Genomic DNA, 25,438 nt, shown 5'->3' with positions numbered 1-25,438 from the left:
TTTGAAAACAAAAACACTATTTAAAATGCAGTTAAAAACTGTCACCAATTCGATTGTTATAATATCTTATTATGATTTAAAATTAGTGATATTTACAAATTCTAAACGATTCAATATTAAACAATACCACCTAACAAAATGTTAACAAATTAATTATTAATTTGTTTTAAAATAGACTTTTATTATTTTTATACTAGTTTGTAAAGTATAAACATCATTTAAACATTAATTTGATAGTTATGATGTTAAAAAAACTTTCACTGTCCATATGCACTTATAATTTATAAAAATGACAAATTCAATTTATTTAGGATCAGCCTAATATAAATATAATAATAATATAATAATAGCTAATATAAAAATATGCATGGTTATAAAATGCACATGTTACACTTTTAAAACAAATGATATTTCTATTTATGATCTTCTAGACCTTGTAGTAATAGTATAGCTATTTTTTGGATGGTGACTAAGGGGAAAGGAAAAACATACAGCGTCGTTTTGCACACAGTGACTCCGCCAGATATTTTGCATCGATGAGGCAAAGCTGGAAAAATATTTTTCTAAATGGGCAAAATATAATAAAGAATATAAAATTGTTAATTTTTCAAACTATGTCTCTCCTTGTGTCCAATTTACCTAACACGTTTATGCGTTACATATCTATTAAGGATTACAATTTGTAATATTAATTTAAGATAACACTTAGCTATTATTGCAAATTGTCAAACCGAAGGATCCATTTGAATATTTTTAGTAAAACAATATTATTAGTATGAGGTCTATTATTAGTTTTGAGAAATTATTATTCAAAACAATGTATAACTCAAAAGTTAAGTTTATACTTTATACTAATTTAAACACAAATCACTTAAATATCATATCATAACAGTTATTGGTACACAAAAAATAATATAAATACTACTAAAAACACTAAGATTACATTGGTTGGAATTGCTTGGTTAATATTTAATTACACTGTTCCAAAACAATGTCTAATGAAGAAATTATAATATCATTTTTTAGTTGTTCGATAAATTAATCACGCATCACTTATTAATGATTCACATTTCTTTGTCACTAAAATATATATGGCTACACAAAACGCAGCATTTCACCTTAACGCGATTGAGCAACTGTGACAGAAAATAATGGCAGCACCGAAAGTTCGAGGAAAATGTGGTACGGTAACGGACTAAAAATACTATGCAAGGCGCTAAAAATTGCATTAGCTTCAGAGATCTCAAATTTTAGTATAATAATTAATTTGATGTGTAGATTTGGAGATGGATTATTTACCAATCACATCGCATCTGACACGAATTCATGTAACGAAATATGATGATCAAGTATTCCACCATCCTTGGAAGGAAGTGACTTGCTACCCAGTATTTTCTACTTTTAAAAGAACAGCTAAATCGTCAGCAAGTTCTTCAGGTTCACCTCCAACTCCTCCTCGTCGTGACTCATCACGAAAAAATTCAAGACTGGAACGATGGAGCAAGGGAGCTGATGTAGAATCTAACGTTGAAGTCAAAGTACTTAAACCGAAATCAGAAAATGAAAAGAGGTCGAAAAGTTTGAGTTTAAAGAGTAGTACAAAATTATGTAAAAGTGATTCAAAAAAGGAAAAAGAAAAAACTCTCAAAGTTACTGTTGCCGTATCCACCAAAGGAAGAGAGTTAAAGAGATCTGCTACATCATCAACAAACTCTTCAGAATCATCAATTCCTAAAAGAACTAAATCTTTGTCAATACCGTCAAAAATCTCTGTGACTTCAAAAAGTTCTCAAAAAATAATTTCAAAAGAAAAGATTCCAAAAACTACATTAGTAAAATCCAATAGTAGTAAAAAAGTTATTAAAAAATCCGATGACAAGGCTACAATTAAACCCAGTTTAAGTAATAGTAAAAAATTAGAATCAAAAGAACCAGACAGTCAATTTGGAGAGGAATTCTTTCAGCAATTACTCATTAGTAAAGAGACAAATGACCAAAAGTCGCCAGCATCTCAGTTAAAAAAGAAAGATACCGTCTCGGTTTTAAAGCGCAGAGAAAGCAAATTAGATGTGTATTTGACGAGCAAAAAACCAGTTTCTCAATCAAGATTTAAGTCGTATGACAAATTCAGTTCAGACGCGTCGGAATGGGAACAACTAAGCGAGGACGCCAGTAATTATTTGAAGGGAAGAAGTGCCAGTGAGCCTCCATCTAGATCTCCATCGTCACGTCGCATCAGAAGTTTTCATACTCCTGTAAAATTGATCGAGAGTGTCACGGGTGTCCGAAGATGTCGCCGCTCTAAAAGTGCAGATGAGCCAATGGAGCGGGCGAGAAATGCTGCTATAGATTATGAGTATCAAACTTACGTCAAGGAACTGAGACACTCTAGTAAAAAATCAGAACGTTTTAAAGATCTCCACAATTTTTATTGCAGTCTAGAAAGATTAGGAGAGCTTGAGAAATCTGCTGAAAAGGCTAATAACAAAGTGAGATCTCGCGGAAGTTTAATTGATTTTGACAAATGGAAGACTATCAGAGTTAAAGAGAGGGCGGAGACCGAGATAAAATCGTTACAAGCTAATCTGGAGAATATACAAAAGTCAAAGGACGTTTTGTTCAAAACTAAAGATCCTGCTGAAATACGATGGAAAAGAAATATGGACCGTGGCCTGAGAAATCGCGAGTCATCGGTTGAAGATTTGAAAAGAAAATTCCACGCTATAGGCAATGAAACATACCGCAAACCCGAATTAAACGTTTACATGCCTCTATGGAGAGGATCTTCAGTCCAAGATGTCGCCAATTCGTTAAAATACACGACGTCATCGAAAAGAGGACGTCCCATTTCTGAAGATAGAGAGCGGAGCCGCACATCTATACCGACGAGGAAACCGCGTTCCCGTAGTCCCGCCAACATAGGTTGCCGAATATGGAGTAGTTTGTCCATGGAGCAATTAAACAGACTAAAAAAACAGCTCAACGAAGTCTATAGCACTTTATCGGATCTTAGGCGGGATAAGTGTACAAAATCGGTCGAGAAAGTCGAGAGTAAAAATGACTATGAAATTGAAGTGAGTGGAAGAGTGAAGAGATCGAATGCGAGTTCTTCGTTATACGTGCGGTCTAGTTCTATGGGGCCGCGTAGGAAAAAAGAAGAACTGGAGCATTGCATTAGGAGAGCTGACTCTATAGGTTCGGTGTGCCTGACCGAAAGTGAAAAGAAAAAAATTTCAAAATGTATTAGTAACGAAGTGTTAGAAAAAAAAAATAAAAAGCTTTCCACCAACGTGGTAATACCTAAAGAAACTTTAGGGGCGGTCGCAGCAGTAAAGTGCAAAACTGCCGGTTCAGAATGCGTTTCGCCGAGGACATGTTATTCTATTGACGTTTCCGAAGAAGAATCGACGGCGAAACATTTCGAAAAGAACAATTACGTTTTAGTGTTAGCCGACAATGAAGACAAGAAAAAAATGGTAACCGATTGGGCGAATGGCACTAATAATTATAGTGAGTCCAGTTCGTCCGCTTCTACGGTAATACACCTTGGACCGAAGAAGACGACTCTGCATTCTTCTCAAAGTTTTACAACAATGAAATCAATGTTTGGCGAAAGAGAAGGAATGCGAAGGGTACTGTCGCCTTCGCCGGATCGGTTCAGTCAGAATTCTAGATCGGTCGAGTACGGGGCGGTGAGGAAATTGTGTAGAAGATTTGAGAGCTTCGACGATCTTCGATCTTTTCAAAACGAATTCACGCCGAATGCATTGAAAAAGTATAAAAGCGATCCGGAAATGCACAGGAACGTAATTAAATACCACGAATACGGCGATGTGCAAAACCTCAAGAGCAAATACGAACGCTCTAGGAGTCCAGTGCCAAAATGCCCTCTGCGACCCGACAATCGACTCATGCCTCGCATAAACATCATTAGCAAGCTAGCGTGTTTACAGGACAGATTAGCCAGGGGCGAGGTTGACCGGATAAGACGTATGTTCGAGAATAAGAACCGGGTGTTTATGCTAGGTCAGTTTTACACTTCTACACCTGACCTAAGGGAGGCCAGGAAGATGATACCGTTTTTGGACTGCAGCTGGATGGCTCACAGATACCCCGAACCAGAGCCTGCGCCTAGATCCAGAATAAGACCAAAATCAGCTTCTCCAGTTAGGTGCAGTAAGAAAAACCATCACCATCCTTCCATCTTAAAGCAGCCAAAACAAGACGGATTTCTGAGTCAACCCTACAACCCGGAGGCTCACCGACCGAAATACCGGTGGACGCCAGTATGGAACGGCGTGTGGACCCAACAACCCACTCTACCGCCCAAACCGTCAGTCGTCAAATTTAAAGGTGCCAAATTTACACGATTTCCTCACGCGTAAAATACAAAACGATACACTTACATTTTAATGATGACATATTTTACAAAACCCCATCGTATGCCATAAATTCATTTAAAAAAAAAATGAAATAATATTAATAACAAATAACGAGTTGGTTTTGTTGTGCGCTTAGGTTAGTAGTCCTTTAAACATTAAAAAAAAAAAAAGGTACACCGAAAAACTGATGTCACGGTGATGTAACGTGACAGTAGGAAAGTTGATTATTGATTGGATGACATAACGATTTAAATGTATTAGATTAATGACGGCGGGACCACCCTGTTACCGTCCGGTACGTAACTCTAGTAGCCGCACCCGAACAGTGACAATAAAGAGCCGACCGGTTGATATATAGGACGTGTTGGCATTATGGTAATTTATTACAATATATACTCCCGTGCCGGCAAAGCAATCGTTTTAATTACGATCCGTGACGGTTAATTTTTTTAACTAACCCGAAGGTCTTTAGGAAAGTCGAGCGCCCACCTCTACCGCTGTATCGCCCTGTCTATCTGTACATTATACTTTCCGTTTCGCGGCGAAGAACAAAACAAAAATATATATATATTAATCCATTAACCTTGATGGGGTTCACGGCCATCCGGTGGGGCCTGCGCCCAGGTGTGGGATCGACTATTTCCGAATTCCCGTTTAAACGAATACATTAGCGCGGCGTGTGACATTCTTCCACGCTGCTGACCCCGATTACCACACTAACACTACAGTGTTATGTACTATGTAGAGGCAACACATACGACGGTTTACTTCCTTAGATCAAAAACCGCCGAACGAGTGCGCTGCTGTCGGCGGGAACGACCACTTTTTTTTTTGCCGCCATGGACATGTGGTGGCTAGTGCTAGCAGCTAGGCAGTGTCTATTCGGCTCCGGGTGCAATCGTTCGTCGGGTCATGGGTTGACTTACCCGTTAAGGCAACCAATAGCTATCACGGTTCGGCTGTGTGTGTCTGTTTAATATATACTATACTTACGTCGGTCCCGTCTGTCGGGTCGCTGTTATGGCCACCGGCGAAATGAAAAAACCACTCTTGTTGCCTTCCAGGACTGTCAGTCTCCGGAGGATCGTCGTCAATGGAGGGTGTAAGTAGGCAAAAATTAAAAAAAGTAAAACCCAATTATCGTATTTCTCGTACGAATCGTATTATTGAGTAATTAAGCTACCGGCTAACCGACTCGTTATTCCGGTCGAAAATATCATAATAATGGTCATTATATTCGTTACACTGTTACCGGCAAATAGTTTGTCCGACTACTCTAGCCGTTTTCCGGAAAGTCCTGGACCACCAATAGTTTCTATTTTACCATACTTCATTATTGTGAGACAGAATCCGTCAAAACCATACGAGCGAGCAAATTCGCATTTACTTACTACTCATCCAGGAAAGTTGACAGATAACTTGTATGCTGACGTTATTATTTGTGTTTTTTTTTTTTTGTGAATGGTGTTTGTTGATTGTGTAGGTATTTTTTTTAGTCAAACGAAATGATCGGTAAAAGTAAACTTCTTTATCTAAAGGCCTCGAGGTCGAACAGAAACAAAAAACAATGGGTATTAGCGCGAATCGCGAATCATCACAAATTATACTTAATAGCTTTAGCTATTGTGTCGATTTCTCGCTATTGAAATTACTCGAAAAAAACCTTATATTCACCAACAGTTTGTTACAAACCACTCCGTAATTATATTGTACATGATATAATATACTTGTATGTATTATGTTTAAAAAACAAAAAATACCTGATACATCGTTTTGTATATTATGAATAATTACGCATACGTCATTTTAAGAAAATTCTGTACAACTAATTATTATTTGTTTTTACTTAAACATTGACTTGTTTGAAATGACTAACACGATTAAATCACTAAGATATAATTATGATTCTGTTATTAGTTAACTCGGTAAGATAACCCTAGTTTACTAGGCGACTTGGCAATTTGCTAGATACACGTTATTGTTGTTGTTCATTGAAATAGTAAAACTGTTATCCACTGGTGTGTTATGACTTATGTCATTAATATTGATTAGCGTATAAACGTAAATTGCACATTAAGGAACTACGGTGACTTTGTCATTACTTTTCCAGCCCATTTAATATATCTAATTTACCTATCGCTAAGAAGTCCCGGACAGAGAATATTGTAATGCGTGTGCCGCCCACGACCTACATTATTGTGTGTAAACCGATCGTTTTTGTGTGCTGCTGTCGAATTAACGACCACCGTGCTCTTCCACAATGCCATGGCCGGACACGCACAGCACCTGGCCGACGACGATACGATTACAATAATTTATAATTTGTTGTTATTTCAAAGCATTGTTTTCGGATAGCGGAGCAAGCTCAAACTACATAAACGTTATAGGTCAAATCGTTACGCCCACTTTGAAAACTTACAGTGCTTAGGCTATCCCTTAGCTCCCGTCGTGTCATTCCGTCGCCACCATCACCAACGCCCACCGACCCCTTTCACCCTATTGAAGGTCACCGTGGCGCCGCCGATCGTAAATCAGATTACCGTACTTGGTTATTTTACCCCCCGTCCGTACTTTGTTTCCTTTTGACTCTGGTCGGTCGTAAAATTCGGTTTGAGTGATAAATATTATACAGGACGGTTTGTTTACGATCAGTCTCCTCGCATGCGCTTTTAAGAGTCGAGTCTCACTCGCGTTCCGAGTGCTTATAAATAGTAAATATTAGAATATTGTCAATGACTGAAATGTGGCATAGTTGTTTAATCAGTAGTTACAGTGCCCGTCATACAACCGGCAGCTGCCCGATCAAAAGAAACGGCCGACTGCACACATACATGAGCACGCTATTATCGACAAACCGGATAGATCACTACTACAGCTGTAATAGACTTTTTTGTACAGGGTGCCTCGATTTCTGACGAAACCCCGCTTTCTAGAGAAAATCATGTATTCTTATTGTTGTCGTCATGCCGTATTTTTCTTTACCGTCACTAACGTAGTTCATAAACTGTCGTTTTTTCCTTGGACAGGTAATTTGTCTGTATTTTCCATAAATAATTTGCATAGGTACGACAGCTGTCAGCTAGTCATAGTTTTTTTTTTTTTAATGTTATTATACTTATTTTGATCGCGGTTACATGCGAATGGTTTACTTCAATAGAGAATAACATAGAAAGTACCGACGAAAAGAAATCGCAATAAACAATAATTATTATCCGATCATATTTAATTCTGTCTTCGGATCGTGACTTCTTATAAAAAAATATAAATAACCAATATCGCTGTAAATCCGATGATGCAACATCAATCAAAATCAAAATAATCGTTGACTAATATTTCACAGACCGAACGGCACGCTCCAGCATCTGTTTTTTCTGACCCAAAATCGTGTCTATTTTTAATATTATTCCAAATCACATTTTTGTTTCAGGAGCGCAGCAAATAATACAAACCCACCAATGGCATAAATGCACACCCGAAAGATCTAAATACATTTACTTTTAAACCATCTGTCTATATTTTAAACGTGCCAAGTAGGGGATGTTGTTGGAAGTGTTTAGTGTTTTTAACAACTATGGCCTAAAATTTAATTCGCCCTAAGCTTTGATTTTAAACAGGGTTTTGGATCCATGTTGTTTATATGGATTATAGATACTCAGTGCTGAATCAAAATAGTGGATTTTTTTATTTTTAATAATCAATTTTATGCTCGGTCCTATTTAATTAGGTTAAGAGATTTTACGTTGGGTTCTATCACTGGATAGCTTCCCTCCTCATTTAACATTGCCGTTTTTATTTTATATTATTTTTTTTTTTAGTACATATAACAATGTTACTATTTGCTTATTATGCCTTGCAGCATAGATTGTAAATATTCTTTAATTAAAAAAAAAAAAAAGAGAGATTTTACAATCCCGAGACAAATCATTTCTAAACCCCTAAATTATTCTAAGGGCAATACAATTTACAGGCAAAGCTTGGTCGCGAGTTTTGAATAAAAAACCTATAGGCCACTGCGAATGCAACCAATTTTTAAAAATGTATGGTCTGTACGGTATTTGTATGAGTACAAAGCCCTTGTTTTTCTTTTATAGTTATTATGATAGTATATTTTGAAGCACCTCAAATAGTTTATGTTTAGTTAAATGTCTACATGAGCACCGCGAATTAGGGTGTTTCATATCTTAATTCCGACATTTGGTCGCTTATTGCGTTTAGTGATTTTCTTTATCTTTGTTGCTCGATGGTTTTATTTGTGTCCCTCGTGGAAAACTATCTGTGCACGCCTATGTATTTCTTAGTAACTTGTATTTGCTTTGATACGGAGTAGTAAAAATCTAAAAAAAATCTATGAAATTCCTACCAGTACAACTCATTGTCAAAAGAAGTGAAACCGATAATTATATCGTAGTTTGGGACGTGTTTAACGATCCGTGTTACGTTGATCTTCCATTCACTGCGGTGGCACGTGTTCGAAGACCCTATACCGAAGGTCTATTAGCTGTTAAGCTGCGTTTCGACGGTGCAAAAAAAAATATATATATATATATAATATACGGAATAGAAACAGCATAACTAAGTCAAATAAACGTAGGCGTAGGAACGTATGAAAGGACCGTGGTTGTTTTTTTTCCTTTCGTGTTTAGTCATCATATCGAATATTGTTTGTCATATTTTTTTTCTGTAAACCACGGGCGAATCGTTACTGGAGGGAGGGGGGGGGGCGTAGCATAGAATCAAAGAATGAAAAACTTGCGACGTGAACAGTGCATTGTGTTCATTGTTGATTTTGCCATCCTTTATTTTGTTGTTCGCGGTGTCCCCATGGCGTTCGATTCCTAATTTAGACAAGCTTACATTAGGGACGACCCGCCATAACCGACATTTTGGTTACGACAAAGCGTCATTGGGACAGCGAATAACCGGATCTTAAACAATAAACGGATTTTCAAAATTCCATAGTAGATCCGCAAACGGTTTTTCGTATTAAAACATTATCCGGTGCGCAAGAGACACAACTGTTGTGTTTTTAAGGTCTCGCCAATGATTTTATAATCGACGTTTGTGCTACCCTTTGGCGTGTATCGGTGTATGTAATTTAGAGACTGTTTATGATAAATGTATCTATGAAACTGACTGTGCCTAAATATTATTTACATAGATTCGCCACACAAGTATGCGGAATCGGAAGTGACGCTACAGTACCGTCGCCCCGTGCGGAACGAGATCAAAGAAGAATGGTCCGAAGAAGAATTGGCCATGAAGCAGGCGGAGGCCATGAGGAGGATCTACCAGGAAGAGAGGAGACGAAAGTACCTGCAAGAGCTCCAGGACATGTCGAACCGACGACACGCCGACAACTTGCTGTGAGCATACGGCCCGTGTGTTTGAATGTGGTTGCATGTATTAACGTCGTTTGTTTCTTGCACAGGCCATCGCAGAAATCTCCTATAGCTCTGAACCGGTATGACGATTTCCTGGACGAGAGTCCGCAGCCGCCGAGGAGTCGTACCCCGGAGCCAAAGTTGGTGGCCAGAGCATTGTATAATTTCATCGGTCAGACGTCCAGGTAATTATTTCTAACAACACTGTCGTTATAAAACTAAACAAAATCCGCCGTACCTACTACCACTGGAAATGGTTGTAATGTTGTGGTTCGTGCTGTACAGAGAGTTGTCGTTCCGGAAAGGTGACATCATATTCGTCCGGAAACAAATCGACAAGAACTGGTACGAAGGGGAGCACAACGCCATGGTCGGGTTGTTCCCTTTTAACTATGTCGAGGTATTGTTTATTTTTTTTTATTTTTATTATTATCACGGTTCATAGAACTCACGCGATCCAAACGACAGCGGTGTAACGTACCGTGTATTTTGTATGTTTCGGCACACAGGTAATCCCATATGACGGAGTGAGAACGACGCCTCACAGACCCTACGAGGGCCAAGCGAGGGCTAAATTCAATTTCCTGGCACAAACCAACATGGAACTATCATTAGTTAAAGGTAAAAAAATACATTTTTTTAGACACTCGCGGTCACCTCACGTGACAGTTATCTGATTTCCGCCGAAATATAATTATTACGGTTACCCCAAATACGTGCGTGTACACTCCGTGTAAAACATCAGTTGTAGTATTTGTATAATAGTACGACCGTTCTCGTTATGCAGGAGAATTGGTCGTGTTGACGAGACGCGTCGACAACAATTGGTACGAAGGCAGAATCGGCAGCAGGAAAGGCATCTTCCCCGTTTCATACGTCACGGTTTTAGTGGAACCCGGAGACGCTCCTAGTAATAATGACAATATAAATACTGAAAATGTCTCTATCACTAGATCTCATTTTTGAATCTACGTGTAGCATTCTTGTTGTTTACATCTACATTCAAGTTATTGTTATATAGGTTCATCGATGAGCGCGTCGGCCAAACCCGTAGCGTCTCCAGCATCACACTCCCTCATCACAAGTAACCCACCGAACACGCAGCACACTTACCAGCCGGATAGCTATTCGTCAATGGTATCGGAACGTCTTATCATGAAACAAATTGTGTTTATATAATGTACATTTTAGAGAACCTCGTATAATAGTTGTCAATGATATTAATTATAGCCGACGAGGACCTCTGGGACGCAAACCAAAAAACTTGCAAATAATAATATGAGCGAAACTCTTCATGTCGATGTACACTCGGAGCCCATACCGTAAGTATACATATTATATTTTGTACGTATAATATTTTAAATAAAAAACTGGATGTTCTTGTAATATAATATAGCGGCTTGCCGCTTGTCGGTTGTTTACAGTGGAGACTGGCGCTCGAGTAATTTTGAACTACCTACTCTAAAGCAACGCTTAATCACAACCAACCCACACTAAAAAATGTTTCAAAAAAACTCGTTGAGACTTTACTGTCGTATGGAGTAAAGTCTCACACCCCTCAATATGCACTCACGAATTTCAAAATTTTACTTAATATTTTCCAATACCAATTTCAGATAAGGCGTATGAATAAAAAATATATAAGAAACTAACAAAATACAATGTATACCTATTAAAAGCGTATAAGTAAATAATATAATACATAATTATTGATAGTTATTTAATTATAACCGGACACTTTATATATTAGGTATTAAGTAATACAATTTATAAAACTATTATTTTTTTTAACATTTATATTTATTTTTTTAGTTAGAGAGTGTAGAGACTAAGGTTTTTAAGAATTGTTATAGATAACAATTTATATACATATAATACATAACTCATATAATATGTATATATTAGAATTTTTAATAATATTCGATATCCTATTCGCTTTTATGAGTTGATTCTTATGTTATACTTTAATAATAGTGTATAAAATTAACGAACGATATTCTTCATGATGAAGGAATCAATGAAATATGGGTAGGTACTCTTTACCTCTTAATCTACTTAAGTATTCTTGACCCTGGGGATTCATTCATATTATAATATTTATAATAATAGAATGTGAATAGTATAGCCACGTTCATACCTCAAAATATGCTTAGGCGCCACTGGCTGTTTAACCTTTAAACAAGGTATATATTTAACATTTTTGCTGTATTTATCAAAACAATACAAGTTACAACAGCTGTTTAAAAATCTGTCGATTATAAGTAGGAACGCGATCGTAAATACATGTATTTCAGCTTATAAAAGGTCACACTTATCGTCATTATTATAATACAAGTTAACGACTCCATTCTTCAAACTAGCAAATCGATATTAATTTTTTGAACGCATGTGTAACTCTCATATCGTATGCATTAGCCATAATATTGTACTGAACAGCGTGATTGCCTGTAATGGAAAAAGAGTTATTTACGTCGGATTTCCGGTCGGGTGTTAAGTTTATGTCCCCCGTATGTATACGTGTGCGGATCAAAATTAACATAAAAATTCCAACTATGACAAATAGACAAATGTAATAAATAATAATAAAGTTAAACCATTATTATTGACGTTTGGCATGAAACGTCTTGACGTGCTCAATATCTCGATGAAAATAAACGGATCGTTTTTAACTGAATCACTATCCTCGTGAGACTGGGCTTCTTGAACTGTTTTAAATACACAGACCACAGTTTAAACATTATTATTTATTATTAATCAAACGAAAGTAATATTAAGACAGCACGAGGAGCTTTTACGGGGCTCTGGTCTTACTATGCCGACCACCTAGTTAATTGTTGTCGTCGACAGTTATAGGGCATTGTACAACTACAAACCGCAAAACAATGACGAGCTGGAGCTTAGGGAAGGCGATGTGGTTTTCGTTATGGAGAAATGCGATGACGGATGGTATGTGGGGTCCAGCAAACGAACAGGATGCTTCGGCACTTTCCCCGGCAACTACGTCCAACGCAGTGTATGATTCGTCCTCGTCCGCTTGTCACTTCCTTTCCTTAAAAAACCAAAAAAAAAACACAATTACATTTTATTTTGTATACCAAAGGTAATATTATATTTTTAAAGTTATTTTCGTTTATAGCCCAAAATGTACACTGTTAACATGTATATTCATCTGTAATTAGATATTTTGTTAAACGTTTCGCATCGCGTTAAATGTATTATTATTATTAATATTGTAAACGTTTAAGTCACTAGTCAAGCAATATATTATAATATTATGTCACGATTTAGAGCGGATATTCTAAGTAAAAATAACACTATAAATGAATTAGTCTACACGTTATAATTTTAGTTTTTGCAATATTATTTAAATTTTAAATTAGTGGATTCAACGCTCCTATCAATAAGTTTTTGAAAGTTATTCTTAAGGAAACCCCCAATTTCAGATTAATTATTTTACATGTATTTTTACACTATATCACCATTGACGTCGGCATACTGTTGAATTTCAAATATTTATTTTATATATAATTATATATTACTAATAAGTTTATTTACTATTTTTTTGTTTATAATTATTTACATACTGATAAACCAAAACAACCAAGTGTTCCTCAACTTATTTTTTAACTACCTAACTGTATCTTAAATGTAAAGAGAATGAGTTAATCCTTCAGGCATACACAATGAAGTGGACATATACATTTGTATATATATATATATATATATATAAATATAAAAATTGGAATGTATTTTCTTTTCAACACTGTAGCATGAGTTAAATAGGAAATAACTTTGTTTTCTGTGCAACTAGCCTACCTAATAAAATATTTACATTTTAATACCGACGCAATTCGTAAAGTTTATATTCGTAGTATCAAGTAGTTTATTAAACACTGCAGCGTTCATGTATGGTATTCAATATGATTAATAATAAAAAAATATGACGAGTGTTGTCAATTTATACATATATCATATATCAAAATATGAATTGATTTGTTTCCTTATAACAAATTATACTATTATTATAAATTATAAAGTAAATTTATTTATTATTTACCAGCACTTTTATCGGTTGTATATGATTTCTATAAAAGCACATTTTTCTTTAGATATAGTGTTTTTTTAATGAACTCCAAACAGTTTAACAATATAAGAAATATAATTTACTTTCATTAAACTTTAATGAAAGGTAATATTAGAGGAAATCATTCACTTGAAATAATAGTTGCCAACAAAATTATGTTCTATAGAACTTGAAATAATCACATAAAAAATAATTTCCAAAACTATGTATAATAACGCACGAGTGTTATTCGTTTAAAACTTAAAACATTTTTTAACATGTATAATATTAATATCAAAATAATTAGATCTCAGTAAAACTTACAGGCAAAAATATGGTAATATATAAAATATCTAAAAAATAAATAATTTTTAATAAAAAAATACATTTTGTATAAATATTAAATGGTATAAAAGAATTTTAAATGGCAACCTCAAATTTAAATTAATAAATTAAGTGTTATGCCGAAGTTACATCTGAGCAGTTTCCTACTGACTGGTGGATTGACCAGAGGATTCACTAGTCGATTGACTTGGTTGACTGGTGGATTGATCAGAGGATTCATTAGTCGATTGACTTGGTTGACTGGTGGATTGATCAGATGATTCATTAGTCGATTGACTTGGTTGACTGGTGGATTGATCAGAAGATTCACTTGTCGATTCATTAGGTTTACTGGTGGGCTGACCAGAGGATTCGCTAGGTTGACTGGCGGTATCTTCTTTCTTATTTTTTGGTGGGGTGGCGGGTGGTGTTTTCCTTGGTTTTGACGAGGGTTTCACAATTCTCGATATGGTATCAATCACACCCTAAAATCAAAAGTTGTTAATAAATCAAAACTTTTATAATAGCTTTAATCCTGTAAATTGATGATATTATTTATTATGAGTACAACTCTACTTGAAGCCTAAAAATACGGACTAGCTCATACTTAGCAACTTTTGACAAGTTGAACCAAAATTGAGGTTTACACATATTAGATTTAGACCTAAATTAAGAAAATAATTATTTTTGCTATACCTAATTGAGTCTAATTTAATTTCACTTTTTGTACGTTTAACAAATAAACTTTGTCAAATGAAAAAGTTATTATTTCCCGTAAGGCTCCAAGTTGAATTGTTTACAAATCTCTTAAACCTAAAGGCCAATATTTTACTATTTAACCAGCGGTGAGAAATCCACGAATCACGATTAACATCTCACTCTTGCGTTTAACGTCCCTTATTCCCGCTTAGACTTGACTTGGGGCTTAGATGGTTAAGATTTGGAATTTTTTGGACTTAGAGCTGGCTGCCGACCTAACGCTACCAAACAAGTTGGCCATAGTGAGAGGTGCAGGTGGCCATTTTTTCCCCCTGACAGTTGCCTGCCCGAAGAAACAAACCGCTAGTGGTCGAGATTCGAACCGACAACCGTGCGTTGATACACTGCCGCTTTATCTCACTCCGCCACGCGCCTGCACTAAATCTACTAAACTCTAAAGCCTGCACAAATCCACGATAAACATAAATAAGATAAATACTACGATTACTAAATGTAAAATATCTTATGTATACATGCTTTATATAGACTATATATTGGTTTAAGCAAATAGCGTGAAGCGATACAACAGACCTTGTTGTTTAAATTTAAATTTTGCCCGTCAAGCGTGTCACGGTTCTTTTTGCGGTAAATAGAAGTTTGCCCTTATCAAAGAGGAGCGGTAAAAAAAACACAAATCTAATTATTTGCTTAAATATCCACAGACGAAAACGCACGAAGACAATATTTAAGTTTTATTATCTCTTATTATGAAACGGTATTTTGTCGTTTGCTACTCACATCTTTGGCTAATCGCACATATTCTAAAAACATGTCTATGTACATTTTGGCCATGGCTGCAGAGATTTCTACTGTCTTGACAACTACCGAAGCACCGTTCGTCAGCCTAATACAGCCCATTTCTACTAACAATTTACTCTTAGCCGCCTCTTCAGCCGTCACGCCGTCGCCGAGTTTCTTCCAATTCTCTTGGAATGTCTTCAACAACAGTTTTTGGTCGACAATCAGCTGCAACGAAAAATTGAAAACACTCGGTATGAGTAAAATCGTTTTACGACCACAAGACCTAACCTAAAGTTAATTTACACGTAGTATTTTTGGACTACAAAATCGTATACGAGAAGATTGCCCAAGAATTTTAGTGAATACTTGGTGAATTTTATATAACAAACTTTTGTTTCGTTAGGTATTTGTAATTTGTTTAATAAACTAGTAAGTCCAAAACGAGCTAAACATTATCACACATTATTTTTAATGTGATTCAAATCCGTTAAAGAAATATTAAAACGCATGACAGTTCTGTATTTATAGATTTAAAATGTAATAAATTGTTTTTTTTGTTTATACCACAGGGGCTACAATCTGTCCGAAACTTCGTTCTCCCTTGAGTGCGACGAGATTTGAAATTAATTTAATTGATATTAATTAAATCTGTCAAATTCTCATGGCCCACGCACTGTAAAGACTAAAGTGTACGTTTTTCATTATTCTTGCACATAATAGTCCGTGATTTATCTCAGATAACTCGTAGAAGTAATCATTTATTGTTGCATACGGTTTTGATCATATCCTCTAACTGATGGCTATAATTGTTGTTTACATTTGTTTAAAGTGACCGTTTGTGTTATTATTCTTTTCTCGTTTAAAGATGGTTTAAAGCTTAAAAGCAATTAATAAAAAATGCGCGCATACAACAAACAGCCGGTTATAGACAACAGCCTCGGGTCATCTACTATTCATAATTTTTAGTATGTTTAGTTGTTAACACTCACCAGCTTCAACATGGTAAACGACTGTTGGCATGCACCGAATGTCAGCAGCACCAGGTATTTGGGTTCGGCGTAGGCGTGCTGTACGGTTCGTCGCACTACCGTCTTGGCCAGTCGGAGTACCTTCGACTTCTTGTCGCTGTCGTCGCCTGAAAACGGTTAACGGTTTAAATACAATATAAATACATTAGCAGCCAACACTAATTCTAAAAACAACGGCCGTCCCTCCGATCATTCTTCTGGCGCATGAGAAAACGTGGTCAGTTTTTTTAATTTTTATTATAGATTATTTACATCCGACATCGGCTATACGGGGTGATTGGTTAACTATGGACCAGTCAATAATTTAAAAGATATTAGACTTTTATTAGTTATTTTTGTTTATATTTTATAATTATTAGTTAGGACAAATTTAATATATTTTTTGATATTATAACTCCGTCCCTTATATGTTAAAATCTTATAAAATTGAGTTTTTTAAATAGTAACGTATATATTGGATTAACTTTTTGAATTAAGAGGGTGTCGCACCGCCCATTTTTAAGAAGTAAAGTATAGGCAATTTTTTACAAAATCTTAATTTAAAGGTTAAACTGTGATGTGTAATCATAAGTTCAATAACTAGGACTCTATTTTGGTAGTTAACTTATTTTTTGAACTATCGCAGCATCCTTGAAAGTGATTTAAAAATGTTTTTTCATCTCTACATGTTTAAGCAGACTGAAAATAACTCGCTTAATTTTGGTTTTAGAGTAAAAGCACCCAATATAAAATTAAAGGAGAACAATATTCTGGAGGGCAAGACCGTACGTTTTTTCATTATTCTAAGTATAACGCTCAATACAAAGTTTAGAAATAACGACTGTTTTAACATTTTTAAATGACTAACTTTTCAAAAAATGATTTTTTTTTAAATACGTACTGTCTTGACCTCTGGAATATTGTTCTCTTTTAATTTTATAATGGGTGCTTTTACTCTAAATCAAAAATTAAGCGAGTTATTTTCAGTCTGCTTAAACATGTTTTTACCACTGAAAATCACCGGTGCGACACCTTCTTAAGAATAATTTGCTGAATATTTTGACTGGTATTTAACAGTTTTGGATAATTAGTTTTCAAGATATTCAATTTTAAAATTTGTGACGAAAGGGGAAAGGTAGAGATGTTTTTATCTGCACGCATTACTCAACTACCCTTCCCCTCCCATCATAAATTTTAAACTTGAAAACTAATTATCCAAAACTAGTTATCGACAATCAAAATGTTCAGCAAATTTTTCTTATTTTAAAAAGTTAATAAAATATATACGTTACCATTTAAAATTTTTAAGTTCATACGGTTTTAACATATAAGGGATGGGGTTACATTTTTCGAAAATATATCAAATTTGTCCCAACTAATAACTATAAAATTATAAAAAAAAATAATTAAAAAAAGTCTAAATCTTCTAAGTTATTGACTGGTCCATAGTTAACCAATCACTCGGTACTATTATTTTTTTATTATAAGAACTTTGCAGCTCCACCTCCCCTCCACCTCACACCAAAAATTATGCATTGTAATACCTCTCAGACGACGTTTTTTAGCCCAAGATGTCTAACATTAAATCATTTTACAGTAATATTTCATCACACGTTCACCAGCTTCTTTTCTGATAAAGATAAGTCTAAACCCCAAGTCCAAATGTTCGTCATGACAGGACAACACTAATTTATAATGCTATAATAAACTAACTTTTGGCGTCTCCAGACTCTAACTCTGGTAAGAAATAGTCCACGTAGTATTCAGCAGGAGGCATCAGCTCTACGTCTACCCATTCCGTTATTGGTGTCACCACTCCCATTACATATTTAACACTGTCGTCGTACACCTAAAGAAGAAAAAAACATGGTTAAGTTTCTTGTGCAAGAGTGAAAAAGTTTAATAAATATTGAACTGTACCTATACATATTTAATATACCATGAGAAAAAAGTAGTATACTATAAAATAACAGTGGCATCCAAATATCCAATAAGAATAAGATTAATACATTTTATGATACAAATAGCAATAAGAAAAGTAATTTAAATAATTTTATGAGTCATTTGAATATTTTTTATTATTTTAATATTTGAGTATACCTAAAGAAAGTACATTTGAATTCGAACTATGTACATTTGTTTGAATTTAATTAGGAAAAATGGATAAAAATATATTTAAATCCATCGTTTAGGTCCATAATGACTTGCATTGAGAGCGCTGAGAAAATATTTGATAGATACTGAAACGTTTTACTTTTTTCAACAAAAATATTCTAAAATAAAAAAATTTAAACAGAGTACCTATGTAGATTATTAAACCTGTATGCGTACAAATCAAGGACTGGGGTTTCAATTTTTGGGGGTGCTAAAGTGTCCCCCAAGCACCTCTCTAGTTGCACCTATGCTTATTTACTAGGTTTAGTTGATTTATTGTAAAATGTTATTAAATTTTTAAAAATATAGAAATGTAGTATTATTTAGATACTTATAAATTATCACTCCATCTATTGTCATGGATCCTTATTTACATTTCATAATTTTTGTTATAGTTATAACAAACTAACTTAAAACTAATCCTACATTTTGTAGTAGTCATATTTAATTATTACTTATTAGATTCATGAAATTCATACATTTTTTAAATTTATTTTCATTAAGTACAAATGACATTGTGGAATATAATTTTTGCAATAATGTACCTAGTACCTAATCAAAAACTGATTATGTATTTTGAATTAAATGACATTAGCATTTTTTATTTTAAAAATTTATCTTTTTTTTTAAGTTAGATTTTAAAATGATATCTACGCTTTACTGAGTACATGTTTTACGAAATTAATTGATGAACCCTACGGGGACTCAGATGACAACCCTTTTCTAATTTTTAAAATTTTTTTATCAGATTATGTGTATACTATCGGCGCCATACTAGGGTGCCACATAAAAGACTCGCGAGTCCATTTATTATTATTAGACGTATGGCTAACAGGCTACTCTAATAAAATGTACAGTAATCGATAACAAGGCAATTTACGGTTTTTATAGTTGTTAGTATCCAAAACTAGAATAAAAATATAGGGGTACATATCTAATGTTTCCCCCCCCCCCAAATGACATTATTATTAAAATTAATTAAATTTAACATGTACATGTATACAGAATGTACCACGAATATTTGACAAATTAAATAACTTTTGTTCTAATGAATATATTTAAGATTTGTTTTTTATTAAATTAATTTATACTCATTTGTATGTACGAATTATCTACCGCACTCCTCCTTCCATCCTAAAATTTAAACTTAAATAACTTAAAATTAATGAACCATAAGTGGTTGTTGACCAGTTAAAATGTTCAGCAAATTCTTTTGAATAAAACGATAAAATGGCTCATAAAAATAGGTAACAAAAAATAATTAATTAAAGAAAAACAGTTTAGTGCATTAAATAACGTAGTGTTGATAGCCCAAATAAGTATAAATTATTTTTAAAAAAAATCTTATTTATTAGTACAAAAATTATTTCATTTGTCGAATCTTTGGGGGACACCCTGTGTATATATAATATGAGCACACAAAATTATAAACTTGATAGTGGTTGACTGTTGTATATAATATAACATAGAACGTTGTAGTTATAAATGTAGTAAACTTCTACTTAGATATATACTCTTTGAATTTAGTTAGTCAAAAAGGCAATTGATGTAATTTGAGTATCACCATAGATTGAATATACTATATAGTATAATCTATGTAATCACTTAATAAAAATCCCCTACTTTTTTTTTATACTTGTATTGTCAAATCACAGATTTATTTCATGAGTCAATGACATTGTAATATTGAATCTATGGTTAACAATAATAAATTTTCCAGTAACGATTTATTGGTATAATAAAAATAGTGAGGTATAGCGTTGGGGAATTTTGTTGTAATGTAATTTTTGTACTTAATAATAGCGCATTGAAATAACGGGTGATTGGCTAACTACGACCTAGCAAACTATATAGCACAGTATATAGTTTTACATTCACAATGTAAAACTAAAAACTATGACTGTTAATAACCAGTTTTGAATTATTATTTCTCACAAGCTACATTTCACATTTCCTAACTTTACTTAATAATACTTCTAACTATTAAAGTAGAACCCTTCATACCAAAAAGAAAAAATCATCAATACACTTTCTACATAAAATATTAGTACGTTTCATTAAATTTTACCGCTGTTAGCCCGAAATTTTCGACAAGTCAAACAAAAATATGTAAAGGTAAATTCATAGCTTTGTCATTACGTTTACATTCAGTCGCTAATGCGCATTGAGGTGATTCGGTAACTAGGTGCATATAAACGTGTATTAAATGGACATTAAAAAGTTAATTCAATTTGTCAAATTACTCCGGTATTAAAAAATATAAAAGTAATAAAAATAATATAATATTCCAAAAACCATGGGATAAAGAACGACATTCCTTTTTTATCTTTGAACATAAAACATTGGAATTAATTTGTATTTTATAGGAGCTACATCCTAATATTTACAAGATAAGCCCGTACACTTTTGCGCATTAACTTATGCGTGTTAAGTTAATGTGCATAAGCAACTACATATAAATGTAGTATTTGAAGAGTAACTTGAATTTTTCACTTGATAGAACTGTTAATATTAAGTAAAAAATGAGAATCATTGTCATAAAATACATACATATTTTACATAAAATGTTTATTTATCTAAATTAATACAATTTTCTGTAAAAGTTATTAAAAATTTAAAACTATTAAGAACATGATATAAATTTTAAAACTTCGAAATATTCAAATTATTGTCTTTTGTCACCTATTGTATTTTAAAAATATTATACAATGCTTCTTTATAGACATCAGTTTATTGCATTTTTTTATTTACATTGCATTTGTTCAAGAAATAAAAATAATAGCATCTACCTTTTTTGTAAGAAATTCTAATTAGAAAGTCCTATCCTTAGTACATTACATTTACATGATAACTCATGGACGGCCAATAAAGAGGTAAAACAAAATTTAATTAAATAAACAATAAACTAAAAGTAATATAAAAACCAAGGTAGTTAAGATACACATTAATATATTTTTTTTAAAACAATATTTCAACTACTAATTGCTTTTAAGATTTTATTTGTGTTTGTTAAGATGTAATAATTAATAATTTCTTGGTAAAATATTTGTATTATCAAAGCTGGACTAAGTTGCTTTTTTTTAACTAGTAAGTTAAGTTAATTTCAAATAAAAACCAAATTAGTTAAAGTATTTTCATTAAAAAAAAGTAACCGCATTGAGTAAATATTACAATTATTAATTGCATGTACATAAGTAAGGGGAACTTGAACCACTCCCCTATGAGATTTTTCCCTATTTGCGCCACTGCGTCTCTTCAATATTTATTTAACAAAACATATTCATAATAATTAATATTCTATAATACTATAGTAAGACTAATTTTATTTCTAAGGAAAATAAATATTTTTTTTCAAGGTAAATGTGACTATTTGTTGTGTATTTTTTACACTAATTAAAAATAAATCAATATTTTTAGTTTCTAGTACTATTTTATAGGGATTTAGATTGGGTTAGGCTTACTTAGATTTAAGTTTTTTTGTTTTATATATAACGACGCATTTATACAATATTACTATTTCGAGTGGGTAATTGGGTAATTATTTTAAAAATATATGAAATATTATTATTTGATTGAAATATATACTTGTTCCGGAGTTTTGGTGATCACGGGCAAGGTATGTTCAGCCAAATCCAACGTACTGCAAAGTATTCGATCTACGGCTAATAACGGCTGTTTGACATACCCGTACGACAGCGGATATTTGACCGCTTGTTCCGCGCTACTGCTGACTTTGTCCAAGCTCCATTGCACCAGAAAGGACGAATCCTGTTAAACAAAATAATAATAATACATTGTCGTTTCTGCGTTTATAAAATGAATTCGTTTGGAATTTACCTTAAGTCCGTTAATCACGTGAGTGACAAATTTGTAACCGATTTTGACCACTGGGATTTCGGTAGTGACGCGGTTCAAGCACATCAAGTCCTTGGTCTCTTGGCTTTTTTCACTGCCGTTTTCAGACGCCACGGCCATGGTGTTTGAGTATAGAGTAGTGTTATGATTGCTTTAAATTCGAAAAATGTTCACCGTTATTGGCGCGATTCTAAAGTATTCGTATCGAAATATGAGATAGAAGACGGCGCGGACAGAGTACGCAGTGAGTCGCAGCGGGTTGGGAAATGTACAACTGTACCTCAAGCATAGTGAGATTCGCAACAAAACGTACATTGTCCGGTATTTTCCCATCTATACTGTACTGACGATAAGATAACAACGAACCAGAATAATGATGGTGCAATATGGAATTTATACTTTATGTTATATTTAAGTACCTATGTTTATCGTAAGTTCAATGAAAACCCATGACAAAACGGCCGCGGTCATCAGTAGTACTTATTTATATTAAAACTCGGCTGCGTTTTTCCCTTTGAATTTTACTTAGAAGGTATAGTATTGTTTTTAAAATATTTTTTTTTATTTGACTACTCGTGATAAAATTAGAATAGTTAAAGTGACGACTTTTGTGAGTTCTCAGCACCTATATAACAAACAGCATCTAATTTATAATTTGTGATTTAAAACTTTTAAAGATTTTTTCAACTTTTGAAGTAAAAAAAATCTATTCTCATCATTTTAGGCCCAAAATCAGGAGACGCCAATTTTAACATACCATACAACACAAAAACCGTCAAACTTTTCATATTTAAGCGGATAGTTTAAACTAAAATCCATCTAAATTTCTTCTTCCACAAGGCTCGAGTTCTTACATTTTTTTAAAATTTTAGATTACTCAACAAATGACTTCCAGAATAATTTAGTATCAAATTAAGTACCTATCTAGATGTCTATTTAAATATTTATGATCTAACGCTTTAAGTACATACTTTATATTTTGCTAATCGTCCACCAGTCCATTATACAAATTCAAAACATCACCTTCCGTTTTTATTTTTTCCACAGATCGTAAACCCATAGTTATTTGTTTTTACATTTTTTAAATTTATTGTTTTCTTCTTCGTCGAGAAGCACGGCTTTAATAATTAATTCTTCATTAATAAAATTTAGCCATTTTAAAAATTATAAAAAAAAAAACTAGAATGTGCAGTGGATTTTAAAAGTTAAAACTTACGGAATCGGTCCAGATGAGTATGAATTCAATTCCCTGAAACTAATCTGAACGTTAGAAATTAAATCGGGCGCACACTAGTTAGTCAGGTAGTCGTCAAAATTATATACAAGTTGCCTCCCAAGAATATCTGAATTCCCTCCGGTGACCTTTATTTCTTATCATAATATTTTGGTACATAAACTTTGGTTTTTAAATATAATTTTGTCACTATCAACGGTAAAATAGACTCTTACTTAATGTGTACAAACTTTCATTTAGATTTTAGTTAGTGTTTACCATAATTAGTAATCGGTTGTATGTTTTTTAATACGAAATTTATTTTATACAATTATTTAATTATTTAAAATTTCCCAACATTATAGTACTTTAGATTGTGAAGAAATAAAAAAACAAATTTAAAAAAAGGTTAGTGAAGATGATACTGTAGATACAAATTTATTTTAATTGAAGTAAAATATTTAAAATAGGAAATATATAATTATTATTTAAAAAAAATTAGGTGTAGAAAAAATAATTAATAATAATTCGTCAATCATATAAATTAATAGTTATAGTTACATTATATACATTTAAATTTGTTTAACTGTGCGCATTGCTCAACCTCACTTCCCCTCCTATCCTAACTTTCAAATTCTAGTTGCTTTAAAAATAATTATTAACACTGGTTAACCCAGTGAGATATTACGTCGATCGATTAAAAAATTACCCTGTATTTATATAAAACTTTTGGTGTATTTTGACCGAAATAGAGCCACCTATAATTATTATTTTATAATTTGACAACGTTGCACGGAAAATCGTTCGCAATCGTTTGATTTTTGGGTGTAAAATAGCTTTTCTTTGATCTACCGACACTTGTTCGCAATCGTTTTGCTAAAAAGGTAATTACCGCTTTTTAGACACCACAGACTACTTTAATCTCTAATAACATTGATATCGGGATACCCACAGATAATAACTATATCGATAGCCGTCAATCGTTGACGAGTTAAAAATTATTACAGCATAAAATACTATTATTGTATTAAAACAAATTATTGACACAAATTTTTTGAAATCAGATATAATTCGGAGGAAATTCGGATGAAAAATATTAAGTACCTGATACGGGAGGCAACTAGTATTTTTTTACCCTAAAAGTTACGATAAGCAAGGGAGGCAATTCGTGTTTTTGGGAGGCAACTGGTGTGCGCCTGGCGCCCATTAAATCGGAGTCGGAACAGACCCGGATCGGACGTGTGTGCCGCAGTCGTGTATACGGGTCATCAAACTCGGTGTGCAAGAAACGGTAGTCTTTACAATGTTTTTACATAATCTTTATTTAACAACTTTCAATTGGCAATAAACTAGCAAGCAAAAACAATCAACTAATATCATATTTAATCGTGTTAAAAGGCAATTTTAAAACCGTACCCTTTTTGGATTCACGGCTTTTTACTGAAATATTCACTTCAAATACACAAACATTTTAATTACAAAATATATTTGTAATTATTAATTTAAACACTGTCTAGGTGCTTTTACTACAACAATAAGTTGGGAAATAAAATTTACTA

At 33.4% G+C, this 25,438-nt stretch overlaps 2 protein-coding genes across 9 annotated transcripts in view; one reads left to right on the top strand and one right to left on the bottom strand.

Annotated features, from left to right (window-relative positions):
• Positions 1 to 13,608, top strand: part of LOC126838814 (uncharacterized) — a 48,260-nt gene extending 34,652 nt beyond the window's left edge. For 6 of the 8 annotated variants that reach the window (XM_050573542.1, XM_050573543.1, XM_050573546.1 and 3 more), the window contains 9 exons: positions 1,279 to 4,353; positions 9,541 to 9,745; positions 9,811 to 9,948; positions 10,049 to 10,163; positions 10,273 to 10,384; positions 10,551 to 10,673; positions 10,785 to 10,900; positions 10,994 to 11,085; positions 12,611 to 13,608. In XM_050573542.1, coding sequence (XP_050429499.1) covers positions 1,279 to 4,353; positions 9,541 to 9,745; positions 9,811 to 9,948; positions 10,049 to 10,163; positions 10,273 to 10,384; positions 10,551 to 10,673; positions 10,785 to 10,900; positions 10,994 to 11,085; positions 12,611 to 12,782 — 4,148 coding nt within the window. In that variant the 3' untranslated portion in view covers positions 12,783 to 13,608. The other 2 variants (XM_050573547.1, XM_050573548.1) reach the window with 2 other exon arrangements.
• Positions 13,609 to 14,037: 429 nt separating this feature from the next.
• Positions 14,038 to 22,965, bottom strand: LOC126838817 (uncharacterized). The gene is made up of 6 exons (XM_050573551.1): positions 22,649 to 22,965; positions 22,397 to 22,579; positions 18,371 to 18,506; positions 16,640 to 16,785; positions 15,648 to 15,875; positions 14,038 to 14,635 (listed from the first exon to the last, which is right to left on the bottom strand). The coding sequence occupies exons 1-6, from the start codon at positions 22,784 to 22,786 to the stop codon at positions 14,315 to 14,317; spliced, it is 1,152 nt and encodes a 383-aa protein (XP_050429508.1). The 5' UTR covers positions 22,787 to 22,965; the 3' UTR covers positions 14,038 to 14,314.
• Positions 22,966 to 25,438: the final 2,473 nt, after the last annotated feature.

Source organism: Adelges cooleyi, unplaced genomic scaffold (genome assembly GCF_023614345.1).
Source record: "Adelges cooleyi isolate 19-005CV unplaced genomic scaffold, UGA_ACOO_1.1 ACOO_flye_CR_arks_rails_tigmint_CR_PRNA_30, whole genome shotgun sequence".
Taxonomy (NCBI): domain Eukaryota; kingdom Metazoa; phylum Arthropoda; class Insecta; order Hemiptera; family Adelgidae; genus Adelges; species Adelges cooleyi.
This window is presented reverse-complemented; position numbering and strand designations above follow the sequence as displayed.